Below are 27,800 nucleotides of genomic sequence, written 5' to 3'. Positions count from 1 at the left end.
ATAATTTCTGGCCTGGCTGGGCTGAGTTCGGGCCTGGCTGACTGGTTAGGCTTGATTCTGGATCGACTGGCTGGATGGTCTGTTGTTGGCCTAGCCAGCTTGCTAGCATGAGTTCTGACCTGGTTAGCTGGTTCACTTTGTGTCTTGGCTTAATAGTTTAAGTTCTTGCCTTGCTGACAGGTTTGAGTTCTGGCATGGCTGACTAATTTGAGCTATGGCCTGGCTGGACTTAGCTATGTGACCTGGCTGGGCTGAGTTCTGGTCTGGCTGGCTGGGTTTTTGCTTAGATGGCCTGGTTTGGCTTTGCATGCTGGACTGGGTTTGGCCTGTTATAGCAGTGTACATTTTGGCAAGGACAGTGTCATGTAATGCAACCTGCAGGAGTCAGTAGTACGTGACACTAGGTGAAGAAATCAGTAGGAAGTAACACAAAACGCAGAGGACAGTAGTAAGTAATGCAGAGTGAAGGGGGTCAGGAGTGAGTAACAAAGAGGTCAGCAGTATGTATTGTACAGCACGCTGGTCATGAGTTAATAACATAAAGTTTAGAGGTCAGTAGTATGTAAAACAGAGTAAAGAAGTTAGGAGTAGGTTGCACAGACTGTGGGGTTCAGTAGCATGTAATGCAGATTTCCAACAGTGTCTACTGTGTATGACCTTGAATAGACCTAGGTGTACCCTAACATGGCTCCTGTGCACAGGTGCAAGAACTCCTGTGTACACAGAAGGTCCTCATTGCACTGGTAGGTTCTCTGCCAGTGCCTTCCTGTTTCCTCTGTGCCACCAATATATCCCACCAGTGCCACCCTTATGTTCCCCTTCTTCCTCCCTCCATATGCAGAGTGTTGCAAGTAGCTGCAAGACCTAGCTACTTGTTCTGCCATGCTAGTTCCCCATCTCTTGCTTCTTCCAGGTGCTTGATAAAGAAATAATGTGGTCTGATTTGCATTTCTGTATTCTGCGAGTGCTCACCTGATTAGGGGAACAATTTAATGAACTGGACTGCATTGTTACATTGTATGATCCCATTTTCATGCTTGTGGACCTAAATGTCCCATTTATCTAACTGCAATCATGCATGCTTATTTCACTCCTCTGTTTTAGCGATTACTAAATATTCAATGTAACTATTAAAAATATGCACTTGAAGTAAGATAGGTTGTAAGAGCACTGGACATGTCCTGTAAAAGTCTGTTTTGCTTAAAAAATTCAAGAAGATATAAAAGATAAAACCCAAAAAAAATCATTTTGTAAAATAGTTGAACACGTGTAAAGAAAAAAGTCTAGAAACATGGGATAATTTATAAAATGTTATTTAAACAGACATCACATCTTAATCTTTAACGTGGGACTCCTATTATAGTTTTTCTTCATTTTTGGGCTTACCCGGCATCCTGTAAAGTGATCAAGCTTTTCATGCTTGCCACATACTCAAGTACTGTCCCCAGCCTTATTTTTGGTCAGGTGCTGCCTGTCCCACTCAGGCAGAATGACATTAAGTGTCATTCTACCCATTTACTGTGAGCCCAGCCTGTTACTGACTCACCCCGTGGGGGTGCATCATCACCCATTTTTGGTCTTGCAAATCCACAGTGTATTAGTGTAGCACTACCCCTAAAGGAGCTGCTGAGTATTTTTGGGTGGCATGTTACCTCTATCTTCTTGCCGTCTAGGGTGAAGTGAGAGTCTGAAGAATTTCAATGTCCACACAATGCACTTCTTTTTCTGGGATTTATTTGTAGAACTTAGTAGAAAAGAAGTTGGAGGGGTGGAAAGGTAGATATGTTCAGGTGTATAGTCACAAATAGGAAACACTCCTGCGGGCCACGAGGTGTGTGGGATGAACGACAGACACCTGCCAATGGCATCTGTCCCTTAAGTACCCCTCCCCAGCATGCACAGCAGGGCAACCACTCCCACTGATTCGCTGCCGGGGGGAACACCCAATACACCCCAACTCTGCTGCTGCCACCCTTGGCCTGGAGTGGTAATGCCACCCCCAGGCGAACAATGGTGGGAACTCCCAGCACAGCCATGGTTGGAACAGAGGCTAAATTTGCCATTAATACCCATCTTATACACCTTATACCCATCTGAAGAATCTCATCATTGGAGAGTTAATGACATTTCACTAACCAAAGGCCCGTGCTGGGTTATAGCCACCTGCTTTAGAGTCATAAGATTTGGTAAGCATGTTTTTCATCAGATTTTGGCCCAACTTCCAGCAGAATAATCACAACACATTGCATTGGTTTCATCTGTGCACAACGTTGGGACTTTTTATAATAATTTTTTCTTTTTTTTTTTTTAGACTGTAATTAGCGCAATTCTCTCTTCCCTATATTTACTATGTTATATGCCACATGAATTGCTGCTTTTGGACTGGTTCATCCAAATAGACATTTATTATTTATTTTTGTTGCTCAAGCTTTTCATGCTTGGAAGATACTCCAGTACTGTCCCCAGGCTTGTCCTTGGAACAGTGCTGCTGGTCCTTTTCAGGTAGAGCGACATTCAATTTCACCCTACCCATTTAGTATGATCCCAGTCTGTTGCTGACTCACCCTTTGGGGGTTCATCATCACACAGCCTGGGCTCACAGTACTCCAGGGCTGAGCAGCGGCAAATGGCATTAAATTTGCATTTTTTTCGGTCAAGAAAATGGGCCTGCCACTGCAGAGAAAGAAATAGAAGGACCCGGCTAAGAGACCACAGGAAAGAGGAGAAAGTATGCATAGGGTTTTGTTTTTTTTGTTAAAAAAATAAAATATGAAGGAGCTATGGTAGTCTATGGTAGAGAAGGGAGTCATCAGTGGGCCATTGTAGAACAAAGCAGTTGATCACAAAAAGTCCCATTCTAAAGAAAACTTCAACATTTGATGTCTCTTTGGTAAAATGATTAACCTGATCTTTATTCCGTTGCTCTCTAAATGTCAGAATGTTGAAAATGTTGTTCACAGTCTTTCAAAAACAACACATCATAACACAGAAACTTATTGACTAGGAATCCTCTAATAATAAAGGGGTCTACACTGGCATACCTTGAACATCAATTTAGGATTTAGGTATACATTTTTTCTAGGATGTTGATTAGTTTATACGGTAGTACATATTTTAAAGTAGGGAATTTTTTATGACAACTTCACTTTTTCATTTTATGAAGAATTTTGTGTATAGCAGTTTTTTTTTTCAAATATGCCACTCCTACTGTCCAGCTGTCACTGCACAGGTTGTGTGGCAGAAAGTAAGGGGCAATTTCCCCAGTCGATACACAAATAGAAGTAAGTCTAATTAAAAACAGGATGATGTTTTAAATTGATAAGCTGTTAAAACTTCTATATATAAGCAATTAACACATTTCTCTTCCTTGAATAGGAAAAGCAACTTAGCATGTGTCATGTACATGACGTTCATACAGTATGGGACTGGTATATGAATAGTAAGCTTGTCACATTTGTGACCAATTTAAACAATTTAACAAATTGCATGCACAGAGGTTACTTTTCAGAAAAACTGCATGTCACAATGCCCAGTAGATGTAGAGGAAAAGGGAGCTTATTATCTTAAGATCATTAAAGGACCAATAGGAAGGCTTGAGAGACAGGAGGGGCACAGTCAAGCTGTAAACATGCAGAAAAAGTTACTGTAAGGGTTCTATATTTATTTTTATTTTTTAACATGTTATACTTACCTGCTCTGAACCTCCTCTTCTAGGATTCCCCGCCAGCGCTTCTGGCCCCATATCCAGTTGCTTACTTTGGGGGCACTCATGCAGGCTGGATCCCGAGCATCTATTGACACACAGAGAATCTTAGACTGCCCCGCCACACTGCTCCCTCCTCATTGGATTGGATTGACAGCAGCAGGACCCAATAGCTTCCGCTACTGCCTCCTTGTCTAGTGAGGAGAGCAGCACCACTACTCTCAGACACATCGATGGATCAAGATCTGGCTCAGGTAGGTATTTAGGGAGGGGGATGATCATAGAAGGCTTTTTACCTTAATACCAAGATGCCTTAAGGTAAAAAACCTTCTACCTTTACAGCCATTTTAAGATTTGAATATCATTTCTGCTGCTTATGTCTCTGGCTTTATTGAACTCATTAATACGCAGTTAGTAATTTCTACCCAGTGGCGTATTATGCACATGGCCTTGAGTCAGGTGGGAACCACTGTGTCCTTACACACTGCACACTTAGAGGAGCTGCTGCTGCTTCGCCTGTCCTCCAAGATGTCCCCCTCCGCTTATGTGCCCCCCAACCCATGTAGCACTGATGCCCTCTGGCTCCCCTGCAGCTACCAACTTCTGCTTTTCTCACCTCCAGCCAGCTTTGGGTGCTTCAACCCTCCCCTAAACCCCCCCTCCCCCATACTGGGCCCTCCCTCATTGATCCCTGCACCACTCCTGCAGGGCAGCTGGCTGGCTTCCCCTCCTCAACCCTATCACCCACTTCAGCTGCTGCTGGGGTCAGAGAGTGGTGTCAGGATGCAGAGTAGGGGAGGGGGCTGGTAAAAATGACATGAATGAACACATTGAGCAATTAGTATCGATCACTCCTGTATTCATTTATCACCGAAACATAGTATTCACTATGCTTCCATTTGTGAATAAATAGGAGCCTTTGTACAAAGACATCTAGCACTGAGGCTTCAAATAAAGGGAATGAGAACTCAGTTCCTTTCCCTGTTTAGACCCTTGATGTTTTACCAACCACCCCCAACAAGTAAAACAAACAAACACAAAAAAAAAAAAACAGGAAAAATAACATTGTAAAAAAAATTAAATTAAAAGCAAAAAACATAGGTAGGCCTTATTCACTACTTACTACAGCGTACACCCATGCAAGGCCATGTTTACCCACAGGAGGATGCACAAGTGTTTTGTGTATACCTGTGCAGAAAGTCCCATTGAGGTAAATTAATTCCACATTTGTGTGGGTGCTTGTCCCTGAACTCACACCGTCTACCTTTGAGCTGTGCACCTGCACCCACACAGATGTTAGATTGGGAGCAGCAACTGTGACCATGCAGTCACATGCAGATGTGAATGGGACTACCCACACAAGGGTGCATAGAACACCTGTGCATTCCTGGGCTTGAAAACACAGTCCTCACAGGGGTGTACACTTTAGTGTGAACAAGGTCTTAGTAGGAGTTTAACAGGGATTTTGGAAGTTATGTTGTGTTTATGTGTGCGAATAATGATATTAGTGTATTTTTTGTGAAAATAGTGATTTAATAAACATTTGCACTACTATTGCTGGGCAAATAAAAAAGCAACTATTGCGGGGATTGTACTGAGGGGGTCAGTATGTGCCCAAGTTCAATCCCCTCTATGGGGAATTATATTGGGGGGGTAGACCAGGGGCGGACTGACAACTCATGGGGCCCCCGGGCAATAGGAGATTATGGGGCCCCCGGGCAATAGGAGATTATGGGGCCCCCGGGCAATAGGAGATTATGGGGCCCCCAGGCAATAGATTATGGGGACACACAGTACACACACATACAGTATACACACACAGACAAACAATATACACACATACAGTATACACACACACACTGAAAAGGTACTGGAGAGGCGGGGTAGCTATAATCTTGTGATTTTTTTAAAAACACAGGGCCAGATTCACAGAAGAGATACGATGGCGTATCTCCTGATACACCGTCGTATCTCTTGTCGTATCTATGCGGCTGATTCATAGAATCAGTTCCACATAGATAGCCCTAAGATCCGACGGGTGTAATTGACTTACACCGTCGGATCTTAGGATGCAATACTTCGGCCGCCGCTGGGGGGAGTTTGCGTCGTATTCCAGCGTCGGGTATGCAAAGGAGGATTTACGGCGATCCACAAAGGTTTTCGCGTTCGTTACGTCGGCGCAAGTCTTTTTTTCCCGTCGCAAAGTTAGGTGTACTATTAACATGGTGTAAAATTACTCCACCATGTTAAAGTATGGCCGTCGTTCCCGCGTCGCTTTTGAATTTTTTTTTTCCCGGCGTAAGTACGTTACGCACGTCGCAATTCACAAACACGTCGGGCCGCCGTAATTTCGCGCAAAGCACGTCGGGAAAATTGCGAACGGAGCATGCGCAGAATGTCCGGCGCGGGAGCGCACCTAATTTAAATGGTACATGCCCCATTTGAATTGGGCGGGCTTGCGCCGGACGGGTTTACGTTACACCGCCGCAAGTTTACAGGTAAGTGCTTTGAGGATCAGGCACTTACACTGAAAACTTGCGGCGGTGTAACGTAAACGGGTTACGTTGCGCCGCCGCAATTGTACCTGAATCTGGCCCACAGATTTTGACATACTGTCCCTGGTTTTACTGAGGCTGGCAACCCTTAAGGGGCCCCCTAGTGGCATGGGGCCCTTGGGCAGTGCCCGAGTGCTCAAATGGTCAGTCTGCCCCTGGGGTAGACTGATCTGGGGGGTTTATACTGAGGGACAGATTGATCTAGGTGAAAAGGATTATACTAGGGGACAGACTGACCTGGGGGGGGGATTTTACTGGGGGACTAGTTTACCTGGGGAGGGGGAAGGATTATACTGGGGGACAGATGGACCTGGGGAGGGGGATTAAAATAGGGGCAGACTTACCTGAGTGGGATTATACTGGGGACAGATTGACTTGGAAGGGGGGAAGGATTATATTGGGGGGATTGTTTTATTTAACCATGCCCCTTAAGCCACTCCCACTATTACTTTTCTACTTGTGTGCTAAGAGGTGCCCCAGGTTTTACAGTCCTAGAAACACCCCTGGCACAATGAAAACAATGCCCACTCTTCACTGTTATATACTACAACAAGTACACAGGTTGGACTGGATGGAGTAGTGACTTTATTTAACCTTACCAACTAAAACTATGAAACTACTAAGCACACCACTTTGAAAAAATGTGTCTCACCATATGATCTTTCATAAAGTATTTTTTATCATGTGTTTAGTTTAAAAATTGCCCAGGTTGTGATCAGTCTGCTTTAGGTAGTTTTTGGAACCCTAGGTCCCCCCTGATCTACATGCAGGGCGCCGGACACATGGATTCCAATGTTTTTTTTTCTTTAATCATGTGATTAGAGCCAAAGTCTCTAATAGGCTTCAAAAAAGGATGGGCTACCACCTAGTTGTGTGACAATAGCGAATAAATATTTTCACACTGATTCTCCTCCCGGCCAATCAGGAAGTGGGTCCTGAGACCTGTGTCCCAATTGGCTGAATGGAGAAGCAAGCCCGTTGGCCTAATATGGGGAGGGAGGAGGAAGGTGGGGATGGTATGGCTGGAGAGTTTTGCAGCCATGGAGCTGTACGGAGGAGGAGTTGCTGATTAGAGCTGAGTATGGGCAGAGAGGAGTAACAGCCCCCAGTGTGAGTACTGCACTGAGCCTGACCTGTGTGACCGACTGACCCACGGGGGGTGCGTTTTGATTTGCCGACCGACCGGGGGGGTGTCTGTAGGTGCATTGTTCCCCCCCCCAAAACCACCAACCCCCACTACCTAGGTCAATGAATTTGTATCTATTTCAAGCATCCAATCACACAAAATTATTGACACACATAGGCTTGGTAAATCAGCCCCATAGTTTCTAGACATCTGTGGCAATTGAAAATAGATCAGGGAACCACATTCACAATCTCAACCCAACTATTGCATACACGTTTTGTCACCATTTGAAACATAAAAATGCTTTGTTTAGTTCCTTAAATATCTAGGTGCAGAAAAAATGTAATCTTGACACAATAAAACATGGGTATATTATACGGTAATATAGTTTAATACACAATTACAAAGTATTCTACCTTGATACAAAGTGATTTGTCTCTGCAGGATGACATTTTAGTGAGATTCCTTTCTCCTAAAATGTACTCGTTTAGAGGGATATTTAATAAAAGTGTGAATTATTATCCTTGATTTTTTTTTATTCAGAAGTAATTACCTACCTTGAGATTCTTAAAACTCTTAAAAAATGCAAAATAATAGACATAAAAGTTTTTTTTTATGTTTTTTTTGTGTTTTTTTTTAATAAGGCAGTGAACATATTTGCTGCCTGTGCATTTGAATGAAAAATGTAGCTTAATTCATTCAGAAATGTTTGCAAAAGAAAATAAAAAAAATCTCCTCCAGTTGCTAGATTGTCTTTGAAACTGAAAACTGCCATTCTGTTTTCAGCTAAATCTGCAGCTAAACTACATACTTTTACTTTTAGATATGTAGTGCATGCATTTTTGGGAAAAGAAAAAAGCAATGTCATTGACAAATACAGTCATACAATTTAAATAACCAATGAAAGTTTAATATCTTTCTGGTCATTTAAAATGTACAGTATTTTTTTATAACCAAATTAGAGAACATGTACAGACGCAATCAGATAATAAAGTAATAGGTAAAAGTAAAATAAATGGAGTGCAGGGAAAAATCGAAATAATGTCCATGATCAAATTGGTGAATATGGGAATGCAATACTGTGTCCTCAATGTTAAACGCAATGATCCTACTGATCAGACCATGTTTAAGAAAAATGGTTAGGGTCTATCTCCGGGAAAATTTGTAATTATTCCTTGCAGTGGGGCTGTACTCGCACTGCAAGAGTTAATTGCTCATTTTGTCTAGGGGAGAGGAGAAACTTTTTTTTACATACCAGAGATGGTAGTCCACCCCATAGATGGTGCTCCCCCAAGCTGTGCAAGTGGTCTATCCCTCTGCGTCATCAAATCCAATGCAGAGCTATGGACCATGTTTTGGTTTTGATGACATTAGGACCCTAGAATCCCCCAGTGTGGGGGGGAAAAGATGCTGCGAGGACCAGTCTAGCATGGGGGAGGACTGGGTAAATAAATCTTCTATTATTATTCCCCTTGACCCAAACAAGCAATTAAAGTGTTTGTTACCCCAACACTTCATATTCCTGATATGCGTGTCTGCTGTACCTTGTACTTATATGAGAAAACATCCTGTTTCCTTTGTATTGCTGCTTTTGTGGGAAATCCCTGGTGTCCCTGCTAGTCCCCTTGCTTTCCTATTAAAAATTGACCACACTAAGCAAGAGAACACATCATGGTCAGTTCTCTAGCTATGCCAGGAAAAAAGTGTACCCTCCTCCAATAATCAGACTTGTCCTGACTTACCCCTGCTGCACAGCCATTCACTGGCAAGCTCAGTGTGCTGCTGCTTCTTTCCCCCCTGCTCTTATGCAGCTGAGAACAGGGGAAATGTGATCATCTATTAAAAAGGAAAAAAGGTATTTATGTTTTTTTTTTTTTTATCTATACAAAAATGTTTTGTCTTTTTTTTTTTCACGGAATGACTTGTTTTACAAAGTGATCCTTTACAATCGCTCTAAAGCCTCGTACACACGACCGAGGAACTCGACGGGCGAAACCCATCGTTTTCCTCGTCGAGTTCCTTGTTAGGCTGTCGAGGAACTCGACAAGGCAAGTTTCTCCATTCCCGTCGAGGAAAAAGAAGACATGCTCTCTTTTTGGCTCGACGGAATACTTGGCAGTTTCCTCGTCGAAAAATGTACACACGACCGGTTTCCTTGGCAAAAAAAAAATCCCAGCAAGTTTCTTGCTGGTTTTTGCCGAGAAACTCGGTCGTGTGTACGAGGCCTAACTCTTGTAGTGCATGCACATCCCCACTGCAAGGGATTCTTTTTTTAGCTGCCTGAGGCCGGGCTTTCAGGACTGAATAGGAACTTTAGACAAAATACAAAATGCAGTAGTACTTTACACATCAGAAAACCTGATTCAATGTCTCTGCATGTTTTTAATACAGTATGCCAGGAATACTAAAAATAAACCAGATCATATAATGACCTTTTACAATACAAAGGCCTACTTGCAAAATAAGAAGTTTTGCGCTTGTTTGCAACATATATTTTGGACTTGTATGCTCAAAATAAGGCTGAAACAATGAACTGTTTAAAAAAAAAACTTTATCTTTTATTATTTATAAGCAGTCCATGAGTCTCAGTATCTTGACTTTCTCTAGATTGAGATGATTTCACTAGTCTACTGCAGGCAAAAAGAAGCATTTTCTCAGTCTCTTCTCTCCAAGTGATCAGACTGCAACTTTGTAACTTTAGCAATTTGTAGGTAAGAGGCAGCAACATCAGTCAGTCTTTTGGCCTGTACACACGATCCAAAAATCGGACAAAAAGTACCGTTCTCGAATCGATCGTACGATAATCGGATCGTTAGTACAGGGCTTTCGAGAGCCGATCACGACAGTTCATTGCATATTTTCCGATGAGACAAGCACAAAAATATTCTCGTATGATCTGGTATGTTGTTTGATCAGTACAGTTGTTGTCCAAATAATACAATACAAATACACTACAACACATTACATCACTTTCAAATTTTTATTCTGTCGTGTGGTAATTTTCTTAACTTTAGTAAACCGTAAAAAAAAATGGAAGATCTGTCGGCTGAATTTCGGATCGTGTGGACGGGCCATTAGTCAGACATGGGAATACAGCCAAGAACCACACAAGCAGCAGAATTCTCCTATGAGCCCAGGGAGGTGTGATGATTTGCCCCAGGGAGCAGGTCAATGACAGTCGGGGGTAACAGAAAGGAGGGTAAATGAAATTGTGCATCATGTAACTGGTAAGACAAATTATTTAAGACCTCAGTGAGGATTTTCAATAAACAAAAAGGCAAATATAAAATATATATATGTTTTTACCTAAACTATGGTGCTGATTTATAAAATTACTGTATATCTGATGCTACGTCTGCTTTAGCAAAATAACTTCTAAAGCTCACATTACACAAGTTATTATAGCCTATCCTTATGCAGATTTACGGATTATTTTTCTTACTACTAAAAGTAAAGAAAGTTACATTTAGTTAAACTAGACCACCAGATTACCACTGGTAAAAATTGAATTTTGAAATTTTCCTTTTTATATATATATATATATATATATATATATATATATATATATATATATATATATATATATATATATATATATATATATATATATATATATATATATACACAGTATATATTAAAATTGTAGAGAAAAACGTTTTCTGAAAATCACCAATTAGTTGCAATTAGTTGCATCTTTTATTCTCTGAAAACAAGAAATAAATAGGGGGTGATTTGCTGACTGGAGAGTGTAAAATCTGGTGCAGCTGTGCATGGTAGCATATCAGCTTCCAGATTATTATATTTTTTTCTATTTGGTCAAAGCTTAATTGAACAAGCTTCTAACTTCAGCTTGTTCAATTAAACTTAGACTAAAAAACCTACAAGCTGATTGGTTTCTATGCAGAGCTGCACCAGATTTTGCACTCTCCAGCTTTAGTAAATCAACCCCCACAGTCTTCAATACATTTTGGTGTGGCCAAACTGCATATTAACCCCCTCAGCGGTATTCCAGAGTCTGGTTCGGGGTGGAATTTCAGCATCAAAAGCGGTAACCCCGAGCCAGACTCGGGATCGCCTTGCAGCGTCTACAGCCAGGGAATTACTTACCTTGTCCCAGGTAACTGCAATGTCTCCCCGCTGTGTGATCGAGCTGTCTCCTCGCTTGATTCACACAGTGCCCGTGTGCCACAAGCTCCGTTCCCTGCGACGTTACGACGCACGGGGGCGGAGATCGGCGCCAAATTCAAAAAAGGTAAATACACACAATACATACAGTATACTGTAATCTTATAGATTACAGTACTGTATGAAATAAATACACACCCCCCTTGTCCCTAGTGGTCTGTCCTGTGTCCTGCATGTACTTTTATATCATAAAAACTGTTCTTTCTGCCTGGAAACTGGAGATTGTCCATAGCAACCAAAAAGTGTCCCTTTACATCAAAAGTGGTTTTAGAGCAGCTAGAAAACAGCAATAATAAATTAGAATCACTTGCAGAATTGAGAGATAGTGATTTGTGGGGAAGTTCGTCATCACACAATAAAAGTAATGGCAGCGACAATTCTGCAACTGAGAAAATTTCAGTGTTTTTAATTTGATTACATTATTGAATAATTTTTATCATAATTATATTATTATTTGTTATAATTATTTATAGTTATTTATTATATTATAATTTATGATTTTGTGTTTCAAACTTTATCATATCCGGGATGTCTACTAGACTCTTGTTTGGACAGATTTAAGTAAGTTATTGCTAAGAATTACAGGCCTACAATATTAAATGCCGAATTTCCATGCAAAATAATGGTACCGCTTTCAGCACCTAAAATCTGAAATAATCATACCGCCAGGGAGGTTAATAGTAAATACGTCCTTTTTAACACAAAGGGGGCGATTTAATAAAAGAGGTGAGTGCAAAATCTGGTGCATCTGTGCAGAAAAAACAATCAGCTTCCAGGTTTTGGGCTTGATTCACACCAATGCAGGTTGCAGTTGATGCATATTCTAGGTGCATTTTACATTTTTCAATACCCGTTTTTGATGCATCGAAGTCTTTGGAACCAAAAACACAACCTGCTGGTTCTTGGCCCTTTCCATAAAAGGCACAGATCTGAACGTGACCCATAGGAAACCTTATTAAATGGACTGTAGTGTGTTTCTGCAAAACTGAAAATGCACTATAAATGCATAGGTTTGAACCATGCCTACGGCTTGATTCACAACTATGCATTTTTTGTGCTTTTTGCATTTTTCAGGTTTGCACTACAGCTAATTTAACATGGTTTAACTATGGAAAACATTCTGTAGAGGAAATCTGCAAAATGCAAAAAGCACAAAAAATGCATAGGTGTGAATGCCGCATACACACAACCGTTTTTAATGGTCTAGAAAAAACAACGTTTTTTTCAACCCGATTATTGTTAAGCCTGCCTTGCCTACACACGATCGTGAAAAAAAAATGCTCTAGCAAAGCGTGGTGACGTACAACAACACGTACGACGGCACTATAAAGGGGAAGTACCATTCGGGCGGTGCCACCCTTGGGGCTGCTTTTGCTGATTTCGTGTTAGTAAAACTTTGCTGAGAGACGATTTGCGCTTTTCAGTCTGTTACAGCGTGATGAATGTGCTATCTCCATTACGAACGCTAGTTTTACCAGAACGAGCATCTTATAACTTGCTTCTGAGCATGCACGATTTTTTCATGTCGCCAAAGCCCACACAGAACCATTTTTTACGACGTTAAAAACGACAACGTTAACGACAACGTTAAAAACGACGTGAAAATTTAGAGCATGTTCTAAATTTTTAATGGCCATTTTTTACGTCGTGAAAAATGCTCTGGAGCCCACACACGATCGTTTTTAATGACATTAAAAAAAAAGTCATTTTTTACATCCCGAAAAACGGTCGTGTGTACGCGGCATTATTGTCAAAGTTTTTTTAAACGAGCTGAAGTTAGAAGCTGATTGGCTATCACGCACAGCTGCATCAGATTTTTCACTCTGCGGTTTTAGTAAATCAACCACAGAGTATCCAATATATTTTACAGTCATAATTAATAAACTGTTTTTAGAAATTCTGCTGCAAAGGCAAAATGAAGCAACAGGCCCATGCAACTGGGTATGTTAGCTTTTAGGTTCAAATCAGTACAGCAAAAATGACAGCTGGAATTGAATTGTTAGTTGTAAGAAATAAACTCACTTTCTTTTTCCCCCACTTTTAAGTAAATCCCACGGACTAGACATTTTAAGGGCATTTTAGGATAGTGGGGCAAACTATTTTTCTCCTGTGATACCCTTGCGTTCAGTGTAAATGAGCACAGTGATAAAAATATTTTATATTAATATAATATAAAAAATAAAACCACTATTTTTTATTAGTTAACTTAACGTTATAAAGAATGCATCACAGCATGGCAAAATAAATAAATAAAGGGTTTATGGGGGCTATATATTATAGCAAAATGGGGTTTCCTGACACATCGCCAAAAAAGTGTGCCTACATCTTTTAATCCTTTTTGCTTATTTTAAAACACGCTTCCAAATATGTTATCCATAATACAGTACAAGACAGAGCATGCAGCTGGCACTTAACACGTCACCTCATCTCCACAAAAGCTTCATTGTTGATAAAACAGCGACTGTAAAAGAGCGCACACCTCAGAACTCCTGACATAAAATGCATGTTTAACCCTTACCCTGACGCTTTATTGCAGATCTGTGAAATCTTAATTTATTTGAGGATGCTTCAGCAAATAGGGACGCAATTCATACAGTATGTTAACATATCTACCTTCAAACAGATCCCAAGTCAATATGGTCATCTGTGTCCCTTAAGGGCTGAGTTGGAAGTAAAAAAAATAAAAATAAAAGTTCACGGAAGGGAAAAAAAAAAGATCAATTCACTATTCACTAGAAGAGATCAAATAAGAAAACTGCAGGGACATCACCAGGTCAGAGTATTGGGAACTCTGCAGACCTGGTCTTCATTAAGCAGTCTCTCCGGGGATGTTACATTGTACCTGTCCATAGGCTTATTGAACTACATAACCCTCTTCTGTTCCATCTCTCTAGGCCCAAGTGAATCATACCCTGCTGCTGACAACTTAAAGAGGGAGTGATGCTGCAACATGAAAGTACTTTTTTCTCTCTCTTGTCTTAAGCAGGCATTTCTTCTTTTTTTTTTTCTTTCTTTCTTGAAAAGAGGACACAGCATTGACTCGTGACATGGAAAGATGAAATGAGAGGTCTGGGATGGACTTGGAGCAGAGCAGATAAAAGTAATCAAATGACACTCCTGGAATGCAAATTGGCATTCTTCACCACAGCAATTGCACAACCATGAAACATCTCTGACAGCAAGCAGGATTAGTACAGAATGTTATGTAAAGCACAGAGGAGAAGAAAAGAAAAAAAAAATCCAACCCTCCAAACCAGGCTGTAAAAATGATATTTTTATCCTTAGGTGTATTGCAAACTGGATTGTATAACTAGCGTCTTCATAACATATTCTCTAAGTGCACACACCTCTCAAATGCAATTATGGAAAATAAATAATGCTTTCTATTTTTTTTTTATATATATATATGTTCTATCTTTATGACATTGATTTTTTTTTTTTTTTATGTAACTGCCCTAAAATACAAAAAAAATAATAACAACTTTTTGTTGGGTGCCTTGGTGCAGTGGATTAACATCATAGGCTTTGTCACACTAAGCAATCAATATTTATAAAGATAGTATTAAAGATTATACCTTATTAGTTCAAAATTAATTTTTATTATGTACAGTATTTAGGTAGAGTAGACAGGGCTTGTAGAACCAATTCATATCTGTCGTTTTCCCTTGAAGCAACTCACAATGGTCCCTTGTAGCGTAGTGTAGGGTCCCTACCATAATAGCCTACCGGAACGTTTTAGATAAAAGCTGTTTTTTTTTCTGATAATTTTAAAATACTATAATTTAGGCTGAATTATAAAGCAAACAAAATAAAAAATATATATTTTTTCTCTTTAATTTTTTTTCAGAGCCAAAACACTGTTTCATTATAATGCAGTTTTTTTTTTTTTTTTTTTCCCTCTTTGCAGTGGACATAACGGGTGCCCTGGCTAATGTTTTCTAGTTAAATTAAACATCCATCTCTGATATAACATTCCTTAACTAAATAAAGAATGGGCCCTGGCATAACAGACTTGCTGAGCTATGTAAACTCTGAAAAACACTAGCCAGCGCTGTAGCTACAACTGCTTCTAGCGGAACGTGTCACAGTTTGTGTTCTTAGTGACATGGATATGTTTTATAACTGCAGCATTTTTACAGGCAATTATTTAAGCATGCTGTAGTTCTCACCCCTAAACTGCCGGAGTGTAAATAGGTCATCCTTTAGTTCCATGCAGTTTTAGTTAGTCAGACTTTGCACATGTTACTCTATGGTCACAGTGTGAACTGCAAATGTGTAATTAAAAGACATGGGGGTTGATTTACTAAAACTGGAGAGTGCAAAATGTGGTGCAGTTCTGCATAGAAACCAATCAGCTTCCATTTTTTTTTTTTTTTTGTCAAAGCTTAATTGAAGAAGCTGGAGTTAGAAGCTGATTGGCTACCATACCAAATTTTTTACCCTCCAGTTTTAGTAAACCAAACCCACTATGTGCTTATGCAGCTATTCAGAGTAAAACTGCACACAAAATTTGTTGATTAAATAAATAAAAAAAATGTCAAGACATCGAATTAACAATTGGAGTTTTGTAAAAATACACACACAATGTTAACACATATGCACCTAGACATATATTACTTAGTAAGTTTAGATTTATGCAATGCTTACTTTCTCGGTTTCCAATTTTACGCAAACCACTGCAGACATTTACTTACATTTTTACTTTAATTTTACCAAGTGTTCTGTGCACACCTCTTTACATTTTTATATAAAAAAAAAATCTAACTTTATCTAGAGTTTAGCAGTTTAGGTTTTGATGTATTTTGTGCTCTTGTATCCCGCTATTGCAGTTGATTATTTTAGAATGCCTATTGTTCAACAAGTGTTACAAGTGCAAGATTTAAATGCAAACTATCATAAATCTCATGCTGTTTTCAAACCCACTTTAATTTCTGTCAGAATTGCTGCCACCACTGTGCTTGAGCAGCTTCTAGGTCCTTCCCCCCCCCCCCCACTATGTTTTGTTGCTTGCGTTTTTTTTTTTTTGACAGGCCTATCTCCCACACTCCGCCAGGGCCTTTGATCACTGGAACAAGACATGTCACATTAAGGAGAGAAGAGAGACACACAACAAAAAAAAAAAAAAATCCAAAGCCTCCATATCTGGCCTTTGGCACTCAATAGAGGTGAGAGAAGTGCCCATCCTCCATCCCGGTCTTGAGTAAAAGTAGAAGATGGAGAAGGAGGGGTGATTGTGTAAACAGGGCACCAAACTCTAACTAAACACTAGCTGTGATAATCACTGGACAGCAGCAAAAGGGATTTCAGCAAACTGCAAGTGATAAACACAGAACTAAGCCAAAACTGGTAGGGACCATCAACTTCACTTCCTAAAATGTGCTGCCACTTTCCGGCTTGTAGAAGAAACTTTGCTAGCAAGAGAAAGAATGTGCAACCCATCACTGCGAACAAGCAGACTATTAATCTGTATATATAACGCAATTGGTACGCAAAAATTCAGCTTCGTAGCTAATATGGCACAGTTTTTCAGGTTGCTCGTAAACTTAAGACAACAATTTCTAAATATTGAAAACTTTTAGCTTTATAGTATAGTACAGATCAATACACAATTAAACAGTGATAATGTCAGTGCAGTTTGTATGTGCGCATGTACATTGTGGTTGCAAAAAGTCATCATTCAGAAATATATATAGTAAATGCGTGCAATTTCTTTTTTTTTTTTACTGTTTAGCTGTTGGGTAATGTTGGAACTCATGTATTTTGTATATCTATATCTGTATATAGATATAGATGTATATATAAAATTTGAAGCTCATGTATTTGTTTGTTTATAAATATATATATATTTATTAACAAACACAAATACTGAGCTCCAAATGTTATATATATATATATATATATATATATATATATATATATATATATATATATATATATATATATATATATATATATATATATATATATATATATATATATATATATATATATATATATATATATATATATATATATATATATATATATATATATATATATATATATATAAAATTTGGAGCTCATGTACAGTATTTGTGTTTGTTAATAAATATAAATATATATATAAAAATACTCATCTGACACACATTGTATATAAATAGTTAAAAAGCAAATGGGTAAAGCAAATGGTTACTGCATCGCCCGCATTACCCATATTAAGTGGAGGCAGTAGCTTACCATGACTGCATGCTCCTTGTTAATTCCACAGAACTCCTGTGTTTGCTTTCTCCCCAGTAGCTGAAGCAAGAAGGGTTTGTCAGTGTCTATCCCAACTTTTTCTCCTGTCAGTAAACTTTCAGGTCCTTCCTTCCTTTTTTTTTTATTTTTTTTTCTTTCCCAGGCAAAACTTGTCACTAATCTTCAGGTATTCTTTTTCATTTAACAGATATCTTTACGCCAAGAATATTGGTCATGAAGGCAGGGTTCTCCCGCCTGCCAAAAAAATAAAAAGTTCAAGAAAGGCTGAAGACATCCAACTGCATCAGGGCTGAAGAGTGAGGGAGAGGGAGAGAGGGGAGTATGAAGTTGAGGATGGGAGGGAAGCACTGCGATCCCCTCTCACTCAATGTGTATTTACTCTACCTAGAGTGACTTCAAAAAAAGATCTGAAGGAGCTGTGCTGGATGTTACATACTTTCATGACATTACACTGGAAAAAAAAAAAAAGTTTGTGCTATGTGACACTCAGATAGGATCTGCTTTTCTGATTCAGTGGAAGCGTTCGGAGAGATTTGAGAAGTTTTTTTGAATAGTTTTGGTTATTTCAGTTTAGGATTGAAAAGAAGGGGGGGGGAGTGGTGAAGGGGCCACAGAGAGAAGTAAAATCCTGAAGTTTTCAGTCTGTCTCTAGGCTACACAGACAGACAGACAGATACTTTTGCTGAGCCTGCCCTTGCAGTTGTGTCTTCCTTATCAGCACAGCTAGTCCAGACACTGCTCCCTACACAAGGAGGTGGGAGGGAAAGCGGTGCAAAGAAAGAAAATGTTAGAGCTGAAAACTTGGCTACTCTAGAAGTTTTGCCCCAAGACTAGTTGTGCCGTCTGTGGCTTCTCCTCAGCTCCTGTGTCTGTGTGTGAATGTGGGTTTGGAAGAATTTTTTTTTTTTTTTTTTTGCTTTTCCTTTCCTCCTCCTCAGCCGTCACGGTGTAAGTTTGCAGGGTAAAGAGTCACATCTGTGTGTGACATTGAGCCAACCCAACTAACCCTGCCCTGGAGACACAAGAAAATACAGAGCAGACTGCATCGCAATCTCATAACATATACACCCTGAGCACATGTATTTGCAGTGCACGAATAAACAATAAAAAAACACACCCTAAGCTGACACTATACACAGATAAAAGCAATTATAACTACTGAAAATAATGATCTAATGCGGGGGCTTAACATGTGCAAACATCAGCACCAAACTGAATAATCACTGCAGCAAGTTAACACTGCACAAGGAAGGTAAATTGTATATGGCTATTTTATAATCCATAAAATAGAATGTCATTGTTTTCTGGGGAAAAAAAATGAAACATAATAAAACCATGTCTACAATAAAAGTTGACTCAAAAACACATCGTTTTGCTCGTCGAGTTCCTTGTGAAGCCGCCGAGGATCCCGGCGAGCCAAATTTTCCCATTCCCTTCGAGGAAAAAGAAGACATGCTTCCTTTTTGGCCCGACGAAATCCTCGACGGTTTCCTCGTTGAAAAGTGTACACACGACCGGTTTCCTCGGCAAAGCTTCTTGCTGGTTTTTGCCGAGAAACTCGGTCGTGTGTACGAGGCCTCAGATGCATCTGACTTCTTTTGTCAGTAATATGCTTACCTAATGCCTCGTACACACGATCGGAATTTCCGATGAAAAAAGTCCGACTGACTTTTTCCATTGGAAATTCCGACGGTGTGTATGCCCATCTGAGTTTTTCCATCGGAAATTCCGAGGAATTTCATCAGAGTTTACATAGAGAACATGTTCTTTTTTTCTCAGATGGAATTCTGTCGGAATTCCGATGTGAGTTTGGTCAGGCAAAAGCCCGATCGTGTGTACGAGGCATAAGAACCCCTGCTTGTGATAGAGAAAAGGAACTCTTATGCCGCGTACACACGACCATTTTTTGGGTTGTAAAAAATTACGTTTTTAAGGGTCTAAAAAAAACGACGTTATTTTCAACCTTGTATTAAAACGGCCTTGCCTACACATGATAGTGAAAAAAAAATGCTCTAGCAAAGGGCGGTAACGTATAACACGTAAGACGGCACTATAAAGGGGAAGTTCCATGCGGATGGCTCCACCCTTTGGGCTGCTTTTGCTGATTCCGTGTTGGTAAAAGACGATTCGCACTTTTCAGTCTGTTACAGCATGATGAATGTGCTTACTCCTTTACAAACGCTAGTTCTACCAGAACGAGCGCTCCCGTCTCATAACTTGCTTCTGAGCATGCGCGTTTTTTTTCACGTCGTTAAAGCCCACACACAATAGTTTTTAATGACATAAAAAAAAACGTAATTTTTTACAACCCGAAAAACGGTCGTGTGTACGCGGCATTAAGGAGACACTAAACTCACATTTTTTTACATCAATAGTTCTAAAATATCAGGTATACTCATGGCTCTGTTTTTTTTTTCTAAAAAGAAGTGTGGAAATGCAGCTGCCTCCCTCATCAGCTCTAAGAGAACTGAGTAATCACAGCTCAGCTGGTTGCTCAGTTCGAGCAGAGATCAGTGATTGTCAGTCACCGCTCTCTGCTCTATCACACTACCACCCACTGGGGGGCCAGGCTGGGAAGGGGGTGGGAGCAGCTGGCTTAGGCTCTCAGCCACATGGCAATAGGCTGAGCCAGCTGCCGATTAGGGATGCCTAATGGCTTTTTTTCAGGCACAGTCCAAAGCCTAGAGCGGATCTGTGATAGCAGCCAAAAGCAGGCTGATTCTGAGTAACAAGAGAACACAAGTAAGTGCACTCCTGTGACCCAGAAGACAAGTATGGCCAAATAAGCTACTTCTCTTTTAAAGTCTCACTGTTTCATGGCTTCTTATTTTATATATATGTAGCACCCTCTAGTGTACAGTTTAGTTAGGAAAATTTAGCTGCCTCACAGTAGCTTATGTGAGTCTGGATAATTGCTGTGGGTTCAGCTTGAGGTCAGGCTGGAAGGCTCTGCAGATCAGGCCTCTATTGCCTCCCCCTGGTTCTGGTGGTCAATGGAAACTAGTGGGCAAAGGAATAGAGGCAAGGATCTAAATATTTATTGGAGTTTGACCAATCCCCAGGCAGGAGGCCTGGCAGGGTGGTAAGATTGGGCCATAAATATTGGAGAGCCTGGTCAGTTGGCCGTTGTTGTCAGGTGGAAGATTGAGTGCTAAGGATCGTGAGGCCTGGCAGGGGACCCCAGGGCTGGTGGGCTCTGCCTCCAGGCTGGAGCTGAGGAAGGAATGAGACAAACCTAAAGGGAGGAATCTTCATCACCCTTCAGTCTCATCCAGGAGACACCCTATCTAGCATTGAAAGACTTGTATGGCAGGAGACATGAACAGCAGTCTTAACCAAGGCAGTAGGATTAAAGGGACAGTGTGAGTACCTCTACCTGTTCACCCCCAGGGCCAATAAGGGAAAAGTCTGCCAGATGCAATGCATAGGCAGACTCCTAAACCTTGTGGACAGCCTTCCCAGAAGAGTTGGAGCTGTTATGTGGGTTGTTCATGTGCGTGTAAAGGCAGTCAACCCAGTACTTTTGGTAATATAGTGTGTGTATATATACAGTTTCTCACAAAAGTGAGTACACCCCTCACACTTTTGTAAATATCTTAGTATATCTTTTCATGTGAAGAAATTACACTTTGCTACAATGCAAAGTAGTGAGTGTACAGCTTGTATAACAGCGTAAATTTGCTGTCCACTCAAAATATCTCAACACACAGCTATTAATGTCTAAACCGCTGGCAACAAAAGTGAGTACACCCCGAAATGCAAATGTTCAAATTGGGCCCAATTAGCCATTTTCCCTCATCGGTGTCATGTTACTCATAAGGCCTCGTACACACGGACGGACTGTCCGCTGAAAACGGTCCGCCGGACCGTTTTCAGCGGACATGTCCGCTCGGAGATTTATGTCTGATGGTTGTACACACCATCAAACAGAAATCTGCGCGGACACGATATGCGGTGACGTGGCCGTGCCGTCGCCGCGACGATGACGCGGCGACGTGCGCGGCCCTGGAAGTTCAATGCTTCCACGTATGCGTCGAATCACTTCGACACATGCGAGGGCTTTCGGCCAAGCGGACATGTCCGGTGAGTCTGTACAGATGACCGAACATGTCCGATGGACAGGCTTCCAGCGGACATGTTTCTTAGCATGCTAAGAAACATTTGTCCGCTGGAAACCTGTCCGATCCGCCGGATAATTGTCCGGTCGGACGTACAGAAGACCGAACACGTCTGCTAAACCTGGTCTGCGGACCAGTTTCAGCAGACATGTTCGGTCGTGTGTACGGGGCCTTAGTGTTACAAGGTCTCAGGTGTGAATGGGGAGCGGGTGTGTTACTGTAAATTTGGTGTTATCACTCTCACTCTCTCATACTGGTCTCTGGTCATTGGAAGTTCAAGATGTCACATCATGAGAAATAATTCTCTGAGAATCTGAAAAAAAGAAATGTTGCTCTACATAAACATGGCCTAGGCTATAAGAAGATTGCCAAGACCCTGAACTGAGCTGCAGCATGGTGGCCAAGACCATACAGCGGTTTAACAGGACAGGTTCCACCCAGAACAGGCCTCGCCATGGTAGTCCAAAGTAGTTAAGAGCACATGCTCAGCGTCATATTCAGAGGTTGTCTTTGGAAAATAGACATATGAGTGCTGCCAGCATTGCTGCAAAAGTTGATAAGGTGGGGGGGGTCAGCCCTTGCAGTGCTCAGACCATACACATACGCCGCACACTGCATCAAATTGGTCTGCATGGCTGTCATCCCAGAAGGAAGCCTCTTCTAAAGATGATGCACAAGAAAGCCTGAAACCAGTTTGCTGAAGACAAGCAGACTAAGGAACTCATCCTGTGGTTGGATGAGACCAAGATAAACTTATTTGGTTCAGATGTTACAAGTTCTAATGAACTGGGTGAACCTTCAGTCTTGGTTGCATTGTTTGCTGGACAGCATTATCAGCTCAGTAACTGACTTTACTGACAATTGTGCTATACATATTTTTTGGTTATATAAAAATGTGTTTATTAATATATTTTTATTAACCATTTAATACAATGTATTTCCATACAGTGCATACTGGGGTGTCTTAAACAACCCAGTACTAGCTCTGCACTTGTTGACAGCTCCTGCACATTGGCATACAAATACATGTGTTCATGTGCATGTAGATACAATTTCTTCTCAAATTTATCTCAAAGCATGTAATACTTCCCAGTTACTGAATTCACACTTAGACATTCAGCAATATCTAGCTACATTTACACAAAGAAGAAATGTATGCGTTTTGGGACCGTTTAGCTTGGTTTCCAACTGCTAAACCTGTGTGTGGCAAAGTCTTTTACCTCTTTTGGTCTAATGATAACCTCCAAGGCCAAAGATAGCTGACATCCTCCAATATGTGGTGGGTTGTGAGGCATAGTGGGTGCATAGTGGGTGCAAAGATAGTAAAAGTCTTTGGGCACCAGAAACTTGTTGGATTCAAAATAGGTTTTATTTATTATGACAGTCCTTTTATATATTTTGGGGGAAGGAGGGTTAGGGCCAGGACACCCTTAGATGGTTGCAAAGTAAATTGGAGGACAACCGTACAGGGAATGGCCCCAGCAAGGCGCTACTTCTGCAAGTGCAGGATTGCTGTCTCCTATGTTAATAAAAGAAAGGAATGCCCCTGGGATGGTACAGATTAGGGCAATGATAATAGAATTGACAACGAAGTATGTATAAAAATAAGAAATATTTATTAAATATAGTAAACACAATAATGACAATTTACATAAATTGTAAAAAAATCGGTTAAAAACACAGAATTCTCTCTAATTATTCTGTGTTTTTAACCAATTTTTCTACAATTTCTGTAAATTGTCATTATTGTGTTTACTATATTTAATAAATATTTCTTATTTTTATACACACTTCGTTGGCAATTCCATTATCATTGCCCTAATCCGTACCATCCCAGGGGCATTCCTTTCTTTAATTCTCAGACTTAATCGGGATGTGATTAGGTGCATTGGAATTGTACTATTACTGGTCAGCTTCATCTTATTATTTTTTTTATATCTCCCATGTTCCTAACTCAAACGTATCAGTTCTTTCAGCTCCACTACAACTGCTCCTTGTAGTTCTTCATTACTGAGCTCCTGGTCTCTCACTAGACCCACTGATTCGCTGACTATGAATCCCTTGAGCTCCTCCAAGAGTTGCAGTGGTATCCCCTCAAGCGTCACCCCTCCTTCTCTCCTGGGGACCTAGCTTGGCACTCCGGATACTTCTCAAGCTTCACCCCTGCTGACTGGCTCGGTCCCTAGTTTGGCACACAAGGCTGCTCTGCAAGTGTCTCTCATGCTGGTTGGGTCCCTGACTTGATCACCGCCTGAGGTTTCCCAATTATCCACACTGCCCGTTCGGTGAGAATATGATTCTGGTACTTGCTTCAGTTACTCACTGTGGTCCTTGGTAAAGTTGATTGGTACCTTTGTGGTGACAGCTTCCCCTCTACCTTCCACCACTGACAGGTTCTCCAGCCAGCAGAACCTTCACTTTTGGTTGGACTGCAAGCCGCAGTCCCAATCCTGCGCTGCCCTCTTACTTCTGGATAGGCCCTCACACAGCCTAGCAGCCAGATGCCCCTGGGATAGGCCCAATCTCCAGCCTAGAAGCCCAGGGCAGACAACACACGTCCACCCAGACAGCCGTCCAGGTTCAAGAAAACCCCTGCTCATTGGCTGCGATACCCATATACACAAAGCCTGGCCTTGGGTTGCCCTTCTCGTATCCAGTACCACCAAGTACCCAGCCACCTAGTGGTAGAAGATAAAAGTGCAACAAGGTCAAACTTAGGGAGAAATCAATAGATCCCTATCAATCAACCAAGATAACGATTCTTGGCAAGTAAATTTGTGAGGAGCTCCCTGACTAAACTGCAGGGTGTTACATGTATAAATGCATTTAAAGCATATAAAGGCATGAAACTCAAGTACATCTAACAGCAGGGGATATTAATCTAAGAAATATAATGTATATTTATACACCCCAGATCAATTTCACCTGCTAAATACAGGTGGCCCATTTGCACAAAGCTCGAAAATTAGAAAGCGCCATCTCGTCTTGATGCATTTTGCAGAGATTGTGCCCTGACCTTTGTTCTCAGATCATCTGTAAAACAGATTTTTGAAATCCTAAAGTGCCAGTCTCACGCTCGCCATCTGTTGGCTACAAATGTATAAATATAACAATTTTCACATTTGCCTGATCAAAATAAAATATAAAAAACAAACAAAGAAAATGCATGATATTCATCCAGCCAAAAATCATAAGATAAAAAATATCCCTTTGAAAGCATTACAGTACATTCCTAGTGTACTGTGCTGAACCCAGCAGACCCTTTTTCCCTGTCTATCCCAAGTGCTTTTATCTCCCTCATATGGGAGGGTTGCGAAAGGAGGGCCAGTGCTGATCAGTGCACCAGAAGAGCAAACAGCAGTGTGCCACTTGCCACTTCCCGCTCTGCATATGGGGGAAATCACTGCCATACTACCCCCTATATACTGCGCTACGAACTTCTATACACTGCCCTGTTGACTGTTGCCTTGTCTTCTGCTTGGGAGAGGGGGGGAGTTTAGCCAGGAAGAGGACTGGTGTCAGTAAGACAAAGAACGGGGGTCAGCAGAGCAGAGGATGAGGGGTCAGTTGGGCAGAGGACAGGAGTCAGCAGGGTGGAGTCAGTAGGGCAGTCTGCTGACCCCTGTCCTCTGCCCTATTAACTCATGTACACTACCCTGCTGAATCCTGTCCTAAGAACTTCTGAACCCTTGCAAACTGCCCTGCTGACCCTTGTCCTCCGCCCTGCTGACCTTCAATAAAATACCCTGCTGACTTTCCAACCTCTTCCCCATCCTCTGCCCTATTGACCCCTCAATACGCTACCCTTCTGTCTTCTGTAGACTGACCTGCTGACCTACTGTCCTCTGCCCTGCTGGCCCCTGTCCTTTACCCTACTGACCCCCTGTACACTGCCCTGCTGACCCCTGTCCTCTCCCTGCTGACCTGCAATACAATTCCCTGCTGACGTACCATCCTCTTCCCTGCTGACCTCCCACCCTCTGCCGTGCTGACCTTCCATCTTCTCCCCCCTGTCCTCTGCTCTACTGACCCCTCAATACACTTCCCTCACAGACTCCTGTCCTCTGCCCTGCTGACCCCTGTCCTCTGCTCTACTGACTCCCTGTACATTATCCTACTGACCCCCTGTCCTCTACCCTGCTGACCCATGTACACTCTCCTGCTGACCCTATTCTCTGCTCTACTGAACCCATGTGCACTGCCTTGCTGACCTGTTCTCTGCCCTGCTGACCCCCCACCCCCACACTGCTCTGCTGACCCACTGTACCCTGCCCTCCTGCTCCCTGTCCCCTGCCCTGCTCATCGTTGTATACTGCCCTGCTGACACCTGTACTCTGCCCTACACACTAATGACCCCTGTATACTGCTCTACATAATACTGACCCCTGGACACTGTCCTTTATACTACTTACACTGGCCAGAATGCAACCCAACCAGTGGGACCAGGACTTAGAGCAGACAGCCAGGGCATAAGTAACCACCTCAATACAGGGCACTTAAACCCCCTTCCTGCCCAAGCCATTTTTCAGCTTTCGGCGATGCCGCATTTTGATTGACAATTGCGCAGTCATACAACACTGTAACCAAATTAATTTTTTATGTCCCCCCCCCCCCCACACACACAAATAGAGCTTTCTTTTAGTGGTATTTGGTCACCTCTGCGGTTTTTATTCATTGCGCTATAAACAAAAGAAGAGGGACAAGTTTGAAAAAAAAACACAATATTTTTTACTTTTTGCTATAATAAATATCCAAATAAAAATAAAAAAAAAGGAATTCCTCAATTTAGGCTGATATGTTTTCTTCTACATATTTTTTGTAAAAAAAAAAATCGCAATAAGCGTATATTGATTGGTTTGCGCAAAAGTTATAGCATCTACAAAAGGCGATGGAATTATGGCATTTTTATTATTATTATTTTTTTTACTAGTAATGGCGGCAATCTGCGATTTTTATCATGACTGCGATACTGCAGCAGACATATCGGACACTTTTGACACATTTTTGGGACCATTCACATAGCGATCAGTGCTATAAAAATGCACTGCTTACTGTATAAATGTGACTGGCATGGAAGGGGTAAACACTAGGGGCGATGAATGGGTAAAAATGTGTATCCTAGTGAGTGATTCTAACTGTGGGGGAAGTGGACTCACAAGGGGAGGAGACCGATCGGTGTTCCTCTGTAATAGGAACACACCATCTATCTCCTCTCCTCTGACAGGACGTGGATCTGTGTGTTTACACACACACACAGATCCACGGTCCTGCTCTGTTACCGGGCAATTGCGGGTGCCCGGCGGATATCGCGGCCACTGGGCACGCGCACCTGTACCCGAGCGACGCAGCGGGTGCGCGCCCATGCCCCCTAGAGGCCTAGGACATCATATGACACCCGGCCAGAACAAGAGCCGCACCGCCCAGCCGTCATTTGCTGTTTGGATGCTTGCACTTGTTTCCAGCAATATGGAAGAATAAACCATAACCCTTGTTTTTTCAACCACCCACGGCTGCCTCTCTGTATAATTCAGTGTGTAGTGAACCCACTCAGGAGGTCACACACCCCCGCTACCGAGCTAACCCCTTACACATGGTGGAGTGCCATGGGCAGTTAAAGTAAACCCAAAATGGAGGAGATACTGAAGCAGCTGGCTATAGCAAATGCAAATCAACAGCAGACAAATGCAGGTTTGCAGCGGAGCCTTGCAGCTCAACAACAAGCTCACCAAGAGAGCATTGCAGCTCACCAAGAGAGCATTGCAGGCTTGGAACAGAGACACCAGCAGCAAATGGAGGCCATCGTGAAACAGCTTCAGAGACAGCAGGCTGAGGTTGGGAGTCAGGCCAGTAACATACCGACTTTTCGAGTAAGCCAC

General features: G+C 41.6%; 1 protein-coding gene across 3 annotated transcripts in view; it reads right to left on the bottom strand.

Annotated features, from left to right (window-relative positions):
- BNC2 (basonuclin 2) overlaps window positions 1-18,826 on the bottom strand; it is a 736,294-nt gene extending 717,468 nt beyond the window's left edge. The window contains exon 1 of one of the 3 annotated variants that reach the window (XM_040360213.1): window positions 17,786-18,826. In XM_040360213.1, coding sequence (XP_040216147.1) covers window positions 17,786-17,788 — 3 coding nt within the window. In that variant the 5' untranslated portion in view covers window positions 17,789-18,826. The remainder of the gene's footprint in view (window positions 1-17,785) is intronic. The other 2 variants (XM_040360192.1, XM_040360199.1) reach the window with 2 other exon arrangements.
- Between the last annotated feature and the right edge of the window lie 8,974 nt (window positions 18,827-27,800).

This window comes from Rana temporaria, chromosome 1, assembly GCF_905171775.1.
Source record: "Rana temporaria chromosome 1, aRanTem1.1, whole genome shotgun sequence".
NCBI lineage: Eukaryota > Metazoa > Chordata > Amphibia > Anura > Ranidae > Rana > Rana temporaria.
The sequence above is the reverse complement of the archived record's forward strand: the minus strand, read 5'-3'. Positions and strand labels throughout refer to the sequence as shown.